Below are 13,731 nucleotides of genomic sequence, written 5' to 3' on the forward strand. Positions count from 1 at the left end.
CTGGTTTAATGCACGATCTGATGGGCTAGGCGGGCTTCGAGATCTTATACGAAGTAAAGCTTTAATTAATAAAGCCTATTAACATAGATCTTTCTCTATAAAAGGGGTTTTTGGGGTAAAATTCCGGCTTGATTTACTACCCCGGCTAGCAGGGGGGGTTAGGGTTCGAAGCTGGATATTAAGCTTTAAAATCACTTAGTTAGGTCTAAATAGTACTAAACCGGTAGCTAAGAAGCTATTTTTAATTATTTCCGATTTAAAAGCTTTAATTTATATAGAGGGGTATACTTTAAGGAAGTTAAGTTTGTTAATATAGTTAATCCTAACCTATATCTTAGTTTTAACTATCCGACTATACGATCGTTTTAATACCGCAAAATAACCTATATTAAGAGGTTATAAAAGATAAGATAAATACGCTAGTATATAGATTAGTATTACCTTATTTTACTTATAAATTTCATTAAATTTAAGTATTAAATGATTTCTATAGCTGTCGAGTATCAAAAGCCGGTATACCCCCTTTATACGCGAAGTACTAGGAATAAAGAGCTTCTTAAGCTAACGAAGGCCAATTTTATCAGAGGTCTAGCTGTTAGGATTAACCTTAAAGCGCTAATCCTCTAGGAGGCCCTCGAACTATAATTTAAGAAAGACTTTGCCTTTAAAAATCACACACAGAGGAAGGGCCTAGCTAGAAGCATTCGTACACTTAATAGCAGTTACCTACTCTCGATTTCTAGGTTATAAAAGTGCTCGCTGACTATAGTATTCACTCCTTATTATAACCTTCGCAGTTACAGTTAACCCTATCGCAAAACCGGTCTTATTAAAGTTATAGATATTATCGGGGTCGATTCTAAATTAAAGGATTATCTTTTAAACTAGATCAAACCACTCCCTAATGATTTTCGGGTCTTTATATTTCGCACGCTTGTAATTATACCGTTTCGAGAATCGGGAGGAAAGGAGAGGACGTCGTTTAACGAATTTTGTAACCTAATTTTGGCCGACTGAAAGAAGCGGGGTGGTTCCACGCTTTTGAAGAAGAAGGTCTGCCATTTCTCGTACCATAGAGGGCCGGGGGGCTGCTCCACGTAGATCTATAGAGAGAATCTATTTTTCAAGAGATTCCTCTTCAATCTGGGTCAATTTCTGTAGGTTAACGCGAGAAATCGCGTGGTTTTGTATACCATAGAGGCGTGTGGCGAGAGTTGAATTCGGTATATTAAATCGGCGGGCGGTTTCACGAATTGAAGAGATTTCTCGATTCTTAAAAGCCTGGATAGCTAGTAAGATCCTACCCTCTTGCTCTATTGAATTTTTAGAGCTCCGGGAGCGTATTGGTGGCATGGTGGGTGGTGGAAGAAGAAAGGGGTTAAATTAATTAACGCGTTTTGGGTGGGTGTCCAGCTATGGGGTGTGTCCAGCAATGGGGTGAAATACGTTATACACTCTTTTTACCGCTCTAATTGTATTGATCTACCTGCTATATATATACTCTCGAGGTGTATTTAATCCATACTTTATAAGAGTATGCTTTGTCTATATAAATTGAAGCATATAGAATAAGAAGATGCACCGGTTTAGAAAAGAGAGATGATTTTATCTTTATTGGGTTTATGATCAATCGTTAGTTATACTATTATAAAGTTGAAGTGTCCCTAGTAGAAAAGTCACTTGTATAAAGTATACCTTTTCCCCCCGCCTTTACATATATCTAAAAAGACATCTAAATAGACATTTAAAAAGACCAGCTAAAGGATATCTTAAGGCCGTTAACCAGGCCGACTATTCTTGTAAAAAATAAAAGAGAAGTTGAATTTAGTATACAGATTGAACTCAATTACGAAGAAGTATGCTTCAAGAAGGCGGCGATGAAAGAGGCGGTGAAGTGGTATCCAATAGGAGAGTTATGAACCGGTGGCATACTTAGTCGCCCGCACGTGAGGTAGAAAACTCTAGCAAAACAGACTAGATATCTTGAAATCCTAAAATTGGAAAGAATCGAACCAATATGAAAGTCAAAACATGGACCAAATAATAACAAAATGGGGTATCGATAAATAACAGGTATATGCATATCAATGGGATGTCAAAGAAACAAACAAAAGAACCATCACAAGGCCGAATCACCGGACTTCAAAACACGACCATCTTTCGACGCAATGTTCTGCGACATATCAGTTGGCGAAACAAGATCCCAATCCCTCGACCTAGCCCGCCACCGCAGGTACCACGGCCCATCAAACAGATCCCCCATGCGCTCAATAGGAACACCCTTCGTCTCGGGCATCCAGACACCAAGGATAACCAGCCCAGAAAAGCAAATAAGTGCCCAGAAGAGAAAAGCACCCCAAACATCAAGGGAGACAAGCATATTCGGAGTAACTCGCACAACAGCAAACTGGAAGAACCAATGCAGCGCCATACTAATAGCATAGCTGACGTTGCGGATGCGCGTTGGGAAGATCTCCGTGCCGTACAGGTAAGGAACTGTGCAGAGGCCGATGGACCAGCCGACGGCGTAGACAAAGATCGAGGCGACGGCTGCGTTGGAGGCGTTTTTGTTATCTGCTGAGCCTGGGCGCAGACCCATGTATATTCCCATGTAGATGTGCGCGCAGAGCTGCAGGCTTAGTCCAGCGAGGGTGCAGCGACGTCGACCGAGGAGGTCGATTAGACCCCATGTGAAGGCCATGGTGAAGATGAGTTTGACCATCCCGTAGGCGCCGGATGAGATGAGGGAATTTCCGTCGCCTTTTACGCCAGCGTACTGTTTTAGCATATGTTAGTGCTTTGTATTTGAAGTAGCTAATAATTGCCTTGTCAAAATTGACATACCTGGAATATGCTCGTTACATAGTATGTGATGCCGTTCCCGCCAGTCCACTGAGCGATAGTTTGCATAGCCATTAGTAGCCAGAAGCGCTGTCGGTAATTCGGGTTCGTCTGTGTCTCCTTGAACATAGCCCAATGAGAGACAGACGCTAAGTCTGTCGCTCGCTCCCGCTCCCGTGCATCGATAGTTGCAAATTCCTTTATGATTTCGGGATCATCGATGGCCCTGCCACGTAGCCGTGCCAGAGCCTCCAGGCCTTCCCGATGAAGATGTTTCGAAACGAGATACCGAGGAGTTTCGGGGCAAAGGTATGAAATACCAGATGCGATGCCGACGGGAATTAAAGGCACGGCCTGAACTAGGCGGTATTGGGTTCGTGTGGTCGCCATGTGGACCCTGGCGCCATAGTTGATAAAAAACCCTGCAATGACGCGTAATGGGTCAGATTGGGGCCGAATATGTATGCGATATACGATGTATAAAGGGTCAAAGCTTACCCATGGCCAGAAATGCCAGTAAGAATACCATGTATATCCCCACCACCAGACCTCTCGTCCTAGCAGGAGCTATTTCGGTTAAGTAAAGTGGTGCAGTCACCGTTAGAGCGCCCGCGCCTAATCCGGCCCATAAGCGACTAAACAAGAGCAGTCCGTATATACCGGATGAGAATACTTGGATCAATGTCCCTGTTGCCCACACGATGCATGCTAGGCGCCACACCATCAAGCGCCCAAGTCGATCATTGAGATCCAGGACTATCAAGGCACCAAGTGCTGCACCTAGGACGTTAAAGGAGGTAATATTCGCTTTTCGGTTAGCTAGCTCGGTTTCGTCCACACCCAAGTGTTTATCGAGGTTGTAGTCGGACTTGAAGGAAGGGAGGGAGACGCTGGCGCTATAACCACCCTCGTCATAGCCTATCGAGGACAAAGCGCAATTAGCAAATGTCGCTAGTACATGGTCCACAGGTCGCAGATCGTTGTCCGATAAGCTAGTGTAGTGGGGGAAGGAGTGCTGTACCTTTCGGGATCCCGCCACAGGCAATGACAGCAATCACCAGGGCGTAGTAGGGATTGGTCGACCATCGTGATTTGATCCATCGCATGGCCCCGAATGTAAGCGAGCTGTGGGGGCTTATAACAATAAATCTGGGGGAAACGAAGAACGATCTCCCGGGAGTGGACGATGGAGGAAAACCGGGTGCCGAGCACCCGGGCTAAATAGAGGTTCGGTCAACATCCGAGCTTAGTCCTTTTGTATCCTGGGTTTTCCCATTACTAGGACAGCAATAATTGCTGCAATGCATAACCTATATTGCATTTTTCATTATTACTTTGTCGCATTACCACATACAATGACTTCCAAATCACTTCCATACTTCAATGTCGGCTCGCGCCGCAACTATCCACTTTTTGGCTCCGCTTGACGGCTCCTGAGCTCATTTAACAGGCCCAGATGGCAGATTAGAGATTGGAAGCGATCCTTGACGGACAACTTCCGAGCTCAATTTTTCCCCTGCACCTAGTCACAGGCGTGTTAGGTGTAGGGGTGGGTCACACAAGGCCTGTACATCGTACTCCCTACATATTGTGTGCTGTTCGGACACGGCCGATGGGTGCCTTTTGTTTAAAAAACACTGCATTGCAGGCATTTCGATCAACATCCACGGATGTTGAGCGGTGAAAGTAGCATGATTATTTCTAAGTCCTGTCTTAGGACATCGCCTTGCTGGAGCTGCTCTTCTGTGAGTATCTCCCTAGGGCATCATTTTGGCTTTTTTTTTTGTACCTTTGCCTACTTGTTCACTGTTGAAAACGCACCGCTATCTTTTATTGCTTACTATCTATTCGGGATGCTGACCACTGCTCAGCCCAAACTCAATATACTTCCCGGGCCTTCATCGATATCGTTTGATACACTTTCCACCCGTTTAGAGCAACGTCGCTCAACACATGCCTCATCCGCAAGTGTATCGCTGAAGCAGAGACTCCCTCTGAAGTCCTGGGATAGTCACATGCATGTCGTGGAACCTGAGCGTTTTCCTGTCTCTCCAACAGCGGTATACAAACCCACCGCACATACATTGCCCGAAGCTCTTGCCTTCGAGTCTAGACTGGGCGTTGAGAATCTCGTATTTGTGCAACCGTCAGTTTATGGTACAGACAATTCTTGTTTGTTAGATGCCCTGAGAAGACTTGGACCCTCGCGCGGCCGAGGAGTTGTTGTCGTTGACCCTGTCACCATTGAACCGGAGACTCTAAACGAATGGCATACCCTTGGAGTCCGTGGACTGAGAATAAACCTTCAGTCCGTAGGGAAATTGATGGATAAGACCGAGCTGGAAGAGACCTTACTCCAGCATGCTGAGCTTGCCCGGCCTCGCAATTGGATCATCGAGATATATCTTCCCCTCAAGATGATCTCGATGGTTGAGTCAATCCTCCCACAACTAGGCGTGCGCATCTGCATCGACCATTTCGGCAGCCCCGAGCTCAGTTCATGGAACGATGATGGTCCGGATTTCAACCCCTATACCCTTCAAGGGTTCTCGTCCTTGATTTCTCTGCTTCGTGGCGGCAAAACATATGTTAAGATGTCTGCACCGTATCGACTTAGCAAAGACTATCAAATGCGTGATCTTCAGGCCATGGCACGCGAGTTCTTGTCTGTTGCACCTAATCGGGTTATCTACGCCACTGATTGGCCACACACTCGATTCTCCTGTGTTGATATCAGCCCATTCACTGAATGTTGTTTGGAATTATGTGCATCAAAGCCGGGGCTAGCGGAGCGTCTATTTCGCAGGAATACCGAGGAGATGCTCGGGGTAGCCTCCGATTAATGTGGCTGCATTTATTAAAGGTTGACGGTATACAGCAACCTCCGGCGCCAGGAATATGGAGTTGGTAGTCCTTCTTTTGACAATGCTTGATTCGTGAAATCATTGATACGGCATAACTGAACCATTTATGCTGTTATTTGCTAGGGGTCTATCTCAAACATTATAACAGATTGCCCCCACATCACAGTGCACTATCATTCCATGCACCAGAAGCGAAGTGTGATATATGCTTGATGACTATTCTCTTGAAATTATTGACATCAAAACGTCGAGGTTGAGCTAGTTTCTCATCCCGCCAATCTCATAACGCGATTGTATTCGACTGTGCCTTTGTACCCTCCTCCTCTTTGTACCCTTCGTCACTCTAAACATCCTCAGCATCTTGGAAGATAACGTGGCTGGTACAGATCTTCTTGGCGCCCTGAGAAAAGTAGAATAAACCAGATTAGCAAAATCTGAACACCAGATTGACTGAAACAAAACTCACAATAGTATAGCAACAAGCCGGCCGAGACTGATCATCACACAGCTGAGGCTGGTCCAATTGATCACCTAGAGAAGTTTGTGTTAGACAAAACAGTGATCAAATATCATGAGATTGTTATACATACAATCCAATGCCTCGTTTGCCTTCGAGTTTCCTCGTGCAGGCACCAAATCACGGCAGCAGTAGGGCTGCTGAACCATGCCGGTGTGGTCCTCGGCGAAGTTACAGTGCATGTTGATCTTTTTGGCTGAGACCAGGGACAGAACAGCAGCGAAGGCGAGGGCTGAAACACGCATTATGGCGATGGTGATATGGTAGCTGGTGGGTGATCGGTCGGCGTAATATCGAGTTGATGGGAACGTGTTTGGGCAGATCGGCTCATGTATACCCCAGGGGAGGACTATTCTAGGGCAATATCTCGTCTAATGAATCGGGACTACGAAGGAGAACTCGAGTGACCAGATGCCTTGCTCCATTGGTTGGCAAGGCGGGTTCCTGAGTTCTGTTTTGTTTGTTTTTTAGTTCGGCCAGGTATGAATGCCGCTCATAGCTGCTTTCATTGGTACATAGGAGGTGTGGTTGGTATCTCCTTGCATTCTTCATTCTCCGTGAATGTTGAGGTTTCGGGAGTGTTATGATTTACCCTGGACAGGGGCTGCTCTTTGATAAGTGTGTGAGTAAGTATAGCTAGGGGTGAAAGCAGTAATGTAGATCATTGCTGTTGAGGTTGGCCTTTGTGAGCTCATTACGCGATCCTTGATAAATGGATACTGTCAAGGGATGTATGAGAGTTTGGAACACTGAACTAGAGGTCGTCCTGTATGATGCGCATGATAACTATTACAAGGCTATATTTAGATGGATCCGGTGCATATTATCGCCATCAGCCTCGGAAAGCCGAAACATTGACAAACTTGAAAATGCCCACTCTGCTTTATAATTGGGCCCTGCCGAGGCTTATTTTGATACCACGTGGAATAGTTGGATGTTCTCACTTGCCAACCATCGCCTACGGGGTTAATATTCAAGAACCATCGCCCACGGGGACTGATGTTCAAATATGGTTGCCTGTCCAGCGTATCAATAGTGGACTGTGGCCATCTAGGCACTCCCTTTCTATTTGTTGACTGCGTAAATGCCTTCCCATGTTGAGTCAGGTGATGTTTTGTTGAGGCCCCAACGCAGTTACCTAAGCAGATAAGATAAACACACCGCCCCCCTCCCCGGACTCTCTCATACTCCTGGACCCCCTCCTTTTCAGATCTCTAGACACATCACCAAATCACTACATACTGTGCTATTGTACGTCTTTGAAACCCATGAAACGCAACTCCTCAACACCAGCCGATATGGAACGCTCTGTCTACATTCCTCTCTGCTTCTGTCTCATCTCTTTTGCCGTTATCGCCTATACCCACTAGTCGCGATAGCGTTCTGCCCCAACAGCACCCAGGCGAAGATGAAAGGGTCACACCCCGTGGTTCTGAATTCTAGAGTCCAGGATGCCTCTCCTTCTTCCGAAGCACTCCCACTCCGCTTTATCAATACAACATACGAGCCAATATTCTCCGGTCCCCACACTACCTTCAACAAACTACCTTCAACAACTGAACACTGCCCCTCCGTCACAAGTAGAATGTGACCAACATAGTAGCAGAGCTTGTGTCGATTGAATGATCTGCAAGTCATCAGAACATACCCTCACGTTCTCTCTCCGCGCAAAGATTCAGACTCCCGCATTGGACCACACACACTTCTTCCACGCCCCCAACTGCCGTCTAGTCCTTGACCTATGATACTGGCTACATATGTCACTCTGATTGAATTCTGTAACATGAAGTCAAGATATACATAGCCTTGGACTCTATGGCTTCTGTTTTTACATCGCATTTTGATACCCTCTCCCCTGTTCCTATCATACTCCGACCAACATCTTCAGATTGATAAGGCCAGGATCCTTCTCTAGCTGAAATATCTTTCAACATTCATTGGCCTTTATTGATTTCAATCATCCCTTGACTTATTCCAGTACTTCAACCCTGGATCTTGAGTTATGAGTTGTCTGATCGATATTATTTCCTTGTGTGCTACATCGAGCATTTGATTCTGGGGTGCCGGTCACTCCCTGTCGTTCTTTCCTTGATTTTCCTATACCCATATATCATACATATCACGAGTTCAATAAATAATCTTACATATCAAGTATAAACAAATTGTAAATCTTGAATGCAATAATAAAGCCGAAGTATCAACTTTATATCGAGCATGTGGGCACCTGCCCGGGTCTAGATCGGATCACGTAATCCTTGCTGAGAAATCGCCCGTGGTGACGGAAGAACCAACGCGCATTAACGAACCCCGATATCGTCACCACAGCCGTTCTGTTTTTTCGGTCCCCTCTCACCTCAGCCTGTATATATTGCCCCTCTTCCCCTCTTCCCCTCTTCCCCTCCCTCCATGCTCTCCCGCTCCATCCAATCATCACGAATTAGCTTTCGAGCCTCTTCATCTTTAACCCGGTCTTCCGTCGGGCAAATCCGTCCTGGTCGTTTGACCAATCGAACTCTGGCGACCATCAACTCCCCCCGCCTCACCCCTGTGGATTCAATTGCTGCCAACTCTCGTCTTTCTACAATCTCTCGACACTTTTCTGCATCCTCCGCCTCGAAGAACCAACAATCCCCTAATATGGCTCCCATCGAAACACAGCAGTATGACTACATCGTCCTCGGCGGTGGTAGTGGTGGCAGTGGAAGTGCCCGCCGCGCAGCGGGTTGGTATGGCAAGAAGACCCTCATCGTGGAAAGCGGGCGGTCAGGCGGTACTTGCGTCAACGTGGGGTAAGTACAAGGTGTAATATTGCTATACTCGATTGTCCATTTTTTTCTGACAATATTTAGATGTGTCCCCAAGAAGATGACATGGAACTTTGCGACCATCAATGAGATGCTGCACATTGGAAAGAGCTATGGTTACGATATCCCCGATAATATTGCTATGAACTACACCCACTTCAAGAACACCCGCGACGCTGTCATCAAGCGGTTGAACGGCGCCTACGAGCGCAACTGGGGTCGTGAAGGTATCGACCTCGTCCAAGGTCGTGCTGGCTTCGTCGAGCCCCACACCATTGAGGTCAAGCTGGCCGACGGCTCCGGCACCGCACGCTACACCGCACCCCACATCCTGTTGGCAACCGGTGGCCGACCTAGCCTCCCCTCCGTGCCCGGCGCCGAGCACGGTATCACCAGCGACGGATTCTTTGAGTTAGAGGAGCTTCCCCCGAAGATCGCCGTTGTCGGTGCTGGCTACATCGCCGTTGAGATTGCTGGTGTCCTGAACGCTGTTGATGTTGAGACCCACATGTTCATCCGCGGCGAGAACTTCCTGCGCAAATTCGACCCTATGATCCAGAAGACTATGACTGATCGCTACGAGGCCGCCGGCGTCAACCTTCACCGCAACCACGGCGGCTTCAAGGAGGTACAACTCATCCGCGATGGCAAGGGCAAGGATCGCCTGCTCAAGCTTATTGGCCATGACGGCTCTGAGATCGAGGTCAACGAGCTCCTCTGGGCTGTGGGACGTGCTCCCGAGGTCGAAGATCTTCACTTGGACATCCCTGGTGTCAAGCTGAATGCTGGTGGCCACGTTGTGGTTGACGAGTACCAGAACACCTCGGTTGAGGGTGTCTACGCTCTCGGTGACGTGACCGGTCAAGCTGAGCTGACTCCTGGTAAGTTGCGATCTCCACTTTTCGTCTAAAGAAATACACTGACTCAATACTCTAGTTGCTATTGCTGCCGGCCGTCAACTTGGCAGCCGTCTCTTCGGCCCTCCAGAGCTGAAGCACTCCAAGATCTCTTACGAGAACATTCCTACTGTCGTCTTCTCGCACCCCGAGGTCGGTTGCGTTGGTCTCACGGAGCCCGAGGCCCGCCAACGCTACGGTGACGACAAGATCAAGGTCTACCACACCAAGTTCACTGCCATGTTCTACGATGTCGGCTTGTCCCCCGAGGAGAAGGCGAAGAACCCCACTGAGATGAAAATCATCTGCGCTGGCCCCCAGGAGAAGGTTGTTGGTCTGCACATCCTCGGTCTTGGTGTCGGTGAGATGCTGCAGGGCTTTGGTGTCGCTATCAAGATGGGTGCTACTAAGCAGGACTTTGATAGCTGTGTTGCTATCCACCCTACTAGCGCCGAGGAGCTTGTGACCATGCGGTAATGCTGTTCAAGAAAAGATAAATAAGAGATATGTGTGAATAATACATGTAGTCTAGAAGATTCCGATATTTATACGATTTTAATCTTTTTTTCCTTGGGCTAGTGTATCCCTCAAAAGAGCCAAATACCCGCAGGTTACTGCCTAAAAGAGTAAGAAGTACATAGATAGAAAATACATCTATTTCTTCCATCTTTAACTATGTTTGGCAAGAACAATGTCACATACAAAGAAATAACTAGCGAGGTATATCTAGAAGCAACTTGAAAAAAAAGAAGATAAAAAGATAGTACAACTAACTGCAGGAAATCAAGGCACTCTGCATTATTGATGGTAGCCCGTTGTCGAAGGAATCGAGCTTATGGCTTGGAAAGTTTGATGAACGCCAACTCCCTATTTATGCTAGGGAAGTCGAGGTCAGTATCACGGTCACAACCATACTACCGACTAAATTTCCACTTTCTCCCTAGGTAGTCACAGGTTATACATAAAAAAGTCGCTTGCAGAAAGTATGCTTTTTTTTTACCGCCTACATACACATCTAAAAATACCAGCTAAAAAGACATTTAACAAGGCCGCAAACGCGGCCGACTATTCTTCAATCAAAATTTATAACACACTTTGAGGTCAAGTTGTGATTGGAATTTGGGATCGTGATGAGTAATCCCACACAAATACATACCTAGACTGCCCCGCAAACAACCGTGGAAGATTATAACCTTTTCATCTGCTCGAATCTCTTCCTCTTCCGAACTCATCCAATTGTCATGCCCAATTCCACGCAACAGGGAAACAATTAGGAATACACAACAACCCAAACAACTTCCTGACCCCGTCAACGTTATGTACATGACCGCGCACGTGGCAGTCCAAACCTGTAGGCGGTACAATTCTGCCCCAAATTGGTGTTATATTAAACTTTAAGGAAGTCTTTTCGCCCTTCGGGGCATATGGTCAAATGAAAATATACAGAGAAGATTAGCATGGCCCCTGCACTAAGGATGACACGCTCAATCAAAGAGAAGCTACCTATTTTTTTTTCTCTCTTACATGTCCTTCGTTATAGAGATAGGATGTGGGGCTTTTTAGTTGTTGATGTACACTTTTGCTACTTCGCTATTAGGAAATTACGAAATCACGTGGGATTCTGGACGGTCGGTGTTCAACCTGCAGTATGCGCGAATGTGCCACTGTTATATTTTATATATGTGGTATTTTGTATTGTTAAATGCGGTTGGATACAAAAATAATCTGCTTAACTTAGGCTTAGAGCTTATGTGGGGCTTTTTTGGGGGCGTTGAGGCGTCGACAAGCTCGTGTCTACAGCATAGGTTGAGGTATTCCCTGCTCGGGATGAAATCTCGGGAGGATTAGTGTATACACATTTCTACACATGGAGTTGACAGACACCAGCCCAATCTCTCTAAATTTACAGCATTCAAGCGAAAAGAGAGAAGATAGACAGCCGCAAGTCCTAAAGAGCCCCATTATCGGCACCACATTAGCTGCCCCGCATAATAAAAGCCTCCACATGGAGAAGAGCTGGAAAAAAAGGGGAGCTTGGGATGTCCCCTTTATGGAAGCTAAAAGTTTTCCAGCTGAATAATTTGTACCAAGAAACTCCCCTGGAATCAACAGGATAGCTTCTTACCCAACTGCATACAACATGATGGCGAACGAGCTCAAAACCGCCCCACCCTTCCGGGCCGAGCAGATGGGCTCTCTACTACGTCCAGAGAACCTGATCGAGGTGCGCGAGAAGATTGCCAATACTGGAATCTCCGCAGAAGCCGCTGGACTGCCAGTACTCGAACAAGAAGCCATCCGCGAGGTTGTCAAGTTGCAGCAAGACCTGGGGTTCAAGGCCGTTACTTCTGGCGAGTTCAACCGCACCCGATTCTGGGGATTGATGTGGGATGAGTTCGAGGGTAAGTGATAGACGTGTTTATGGTTCGCTATATCTATACACAACAATTGGAACAAGCAACCAAAGAAAGAAAACATAAGCTAAACCTAACTCCCAGGAACAATCCGCCTCCAAAACGCCGAAGCCTCGATGTTCAGACTCTACCACCCAGACGTGGTGAGCCTGATTGAAAAAGACCACAAAGTAATGCCCGGCGATTCCGTGATCGCAGCCAGCAAGCTTTCCCACAGCCCCTCAGCCTCCCAATCCAACCTGCACGAGCTGCGTCTGGTGCAGGCGTCGCTACCGCAGAGCGAATGGCCCAACATCAAGCTGACGATGATCACGCCGGCATGGTTCCACATGCGCTACAAGCAAGGGCGCGCGTACACGGTGGACGCCTACTCCAACGACGCGGAGTACTTCGCCGACGTCGCCAAGGTGTATCGTGCCGAGCTGGCGTCGCTGTATGCTGCTGGCTTGCGGAACGTGCAGTTCGATGACCCCGGTATGGCGTATTTCTGCTCCACATCGTTCCGGGAGGGCTGGGAGCAGGATGCCGACAATGAGGGATCTGTGGAGGATTTGTTGGATGCTTATATTAAGTTGTACAATGATTCGCTTGTTGGGTTGCCTGCGGATATGCATACGGGTATTCATCTTTGTCGGGGCAATTTCATTGGTGGGCGGTACTTCTCTGAGGGTTCGTATGATATCATTGCGAAGAAGCTGTTTGAGGACTTGGATGTTGATACTTTCTATTTGGAGTATGATACTGAGCGGGCTGGGGGCTTTGAGCCGCTGAGGTTCTTGCCTAAGAACAAGAATGTTGTGGTTGGGATTATTAGTACCAAGTTGCGTGATTTGGAGGATAAGGAGGCTATGAAGGAGCGTGTTTATTCGGCTGCTGATTTTGTTGCTGAAGGGTCTGGGGAGACTAGGGAGGAAGCGCTCAAGAGGGTTTGTATCAGTCCTCAGTGTGGGTTCAGCACTCATGAGAGTGGGTATCCTCTTCTTGTTGAAGACCAGAAGAAGAAGCTGGATCTGGTGAGGCAGATTGCTGATGAGATTTGGGGAGAGGCTTGAGATGGGGATTCTGCTTGAGATATGAGTTCTTTTCCAGTTTCAACAGCAACAAGAACCTTGGGGGTATGTATATATGTATGATCTATATTCAACATGGCTTTTGATATGTACTTATGAGCCGCTTACTAGCAAAGCATTAAAATGAAATCGTTTCAATTGGAAGATTGATAGACTAGTGGCTGCATCTACGAAAATGATACCCAATCCAGAATGCTTACAAGGCCGAGCAAAGCGCTTGTATTGGAAACACAGAAAAATTACAGTTCAAATGTAGGAAATTCGGAAACATCAGGTAACAGGTATGAAAATGTGTTCTTTGCGCCTGATCATATGAAGGGCAGGC

General features: G+C 46.9%; 6 protein-coding genes across 6 annotated transcripts; 3 read left to right on the forward strand and 3 right to left on the reverse strand.

Annotated features, from left to right (window-relative positions):
• Positions 1 to 2,119: 2,119 nt before the first annotated feature.
• On the reverse strand, positions 2,120 to 3,947 carry PEX2_004970 (uncharacterized protein; the record flags this gene model as incomplete). Its single annotated transcript, XM_016737774.1, has 5 exons — positions 2,120 to 2,776; positions 2,845 to 3,263; positions 3,340 to 3,408; positions 3,502 to 3,759; positions 3,863 to 3,947. 5 exons carry the CDS (start codon positions 3,945 to 3,947, stop codon positions 2,120 to 2,122), a joined length of 1,488 nt encoding a protein of 495 aa, XP_016597748.1.
• A 747-nt stretch (positions 3,948 to 4,694) lies between these two features.
• On the forward strand, positions 4,695 to 5,684 carry PEX2_004980 (putative TIM barrel metal-dependent hydrolase; the record flags this gene model as incomplete). Its single annotated transcript, XM_016737775.1, has 1 exon — positions 4,695 to 5,684. The coding sequence occupies one exon, from the start codon at positions 4,695 to 4,697 to the stop codon at positions 5,682 to 5,684; it is 990 nt and encodes a 329-aa protein (XP_016597749.1).
• Positions 5,685 to 6,048: 364 nt separating this feature from the next.
• Positions 6,049 to 6,467, reverse strand: PEX2_004990 (uncharacterized protein; the record flags this gene model as incomplete). Its single annotated transcript, XM_016737776.1, has 3 exons — positions 6,049 to 6,105; positions 6,172 to 6,236; positions 6,296 to 6,467. 3 exons carry the CDS (start codon positions 6,465 to 6,467, stop codon positions 6,049 to 6,051), a joined length of 294 nt encoding a protein of 97 aa, XP_016597750.1.
• A 1,958-nt stretch (positions 6,468 to 8,425) lies between these two features.
• On the reverse strand, positions 8,426 to 8,747 carry PEX2_005000 (uncharacterized protein; the record flags this gene model as incomplete). The annotated part of the gene is made up of 2 exons (XM_016737777.1): positions 8,426 to 8,581; positions 8,688 to 8,747. 2 exons carry the CDS (start codon positions 8,745 to 8,747, stop codon positions 8,426 to 8,428), a joined length of 216 nt encoding a protein of 71 aa, XP_016597751.1.
• Positions 8,748 to 8,859: 112 nt separating this feature from the next.
• glr1 (glutathione-disulfide reductase GLR1) lies at positions 8,860 to 10,399 on the forward strand (the record flags this gene model as incomplete). Its single annotated transcript, XM_016737778.1, has 3 exons — positions 8,860 to 9,011; positions 9,072 to 9,907; positions 9,963 to 10,399. The coding sequence occupies 3 exons, from the start codon at positions 8,860 to 8,862 to the stop codon at positions 10,397 to 10,399; spliced, it is 1,425 nt and encodes a 474-aa protein (XP_016597752.1).
• A 1,663-nt stretch (positions 10,400 to 12,062) lies between these two features.
• PEX2_005020 (cobalamin-independent methionine synthase II family protein) lies at positions 12,063 to 13,388 on the forward strand (the record flags this gene model as incomplete). Its single annotated transcript, XM_016737779.1, has 2 exons — positions 12,063 to 12,324; positions 12,421 to 13,388. 2 exons carry the CDS (start codon positions 12,063 to 12,065, stop codon positions 13,386 to 13,388), a joined length of 1,230 nt encoding a protein of 409 aa, XP_016597753.1.
• Positions 13,389 to 13,731: the final 343 nt, after the last annotated feature.

This window comes from Penicillium expansum (genome assembly GCF_000769745.1).
Source record: "Penicillium expansum strain MD-8 chromosome Unknown contig11, whole genome shotgun sequence".
Lineage (NCBI taxonomy): Eukaryota > Fungi > Ascomycota > Eurotiomycetes > Eurotiales > Aspergillaceae > Penicillium > Penicillium expansum.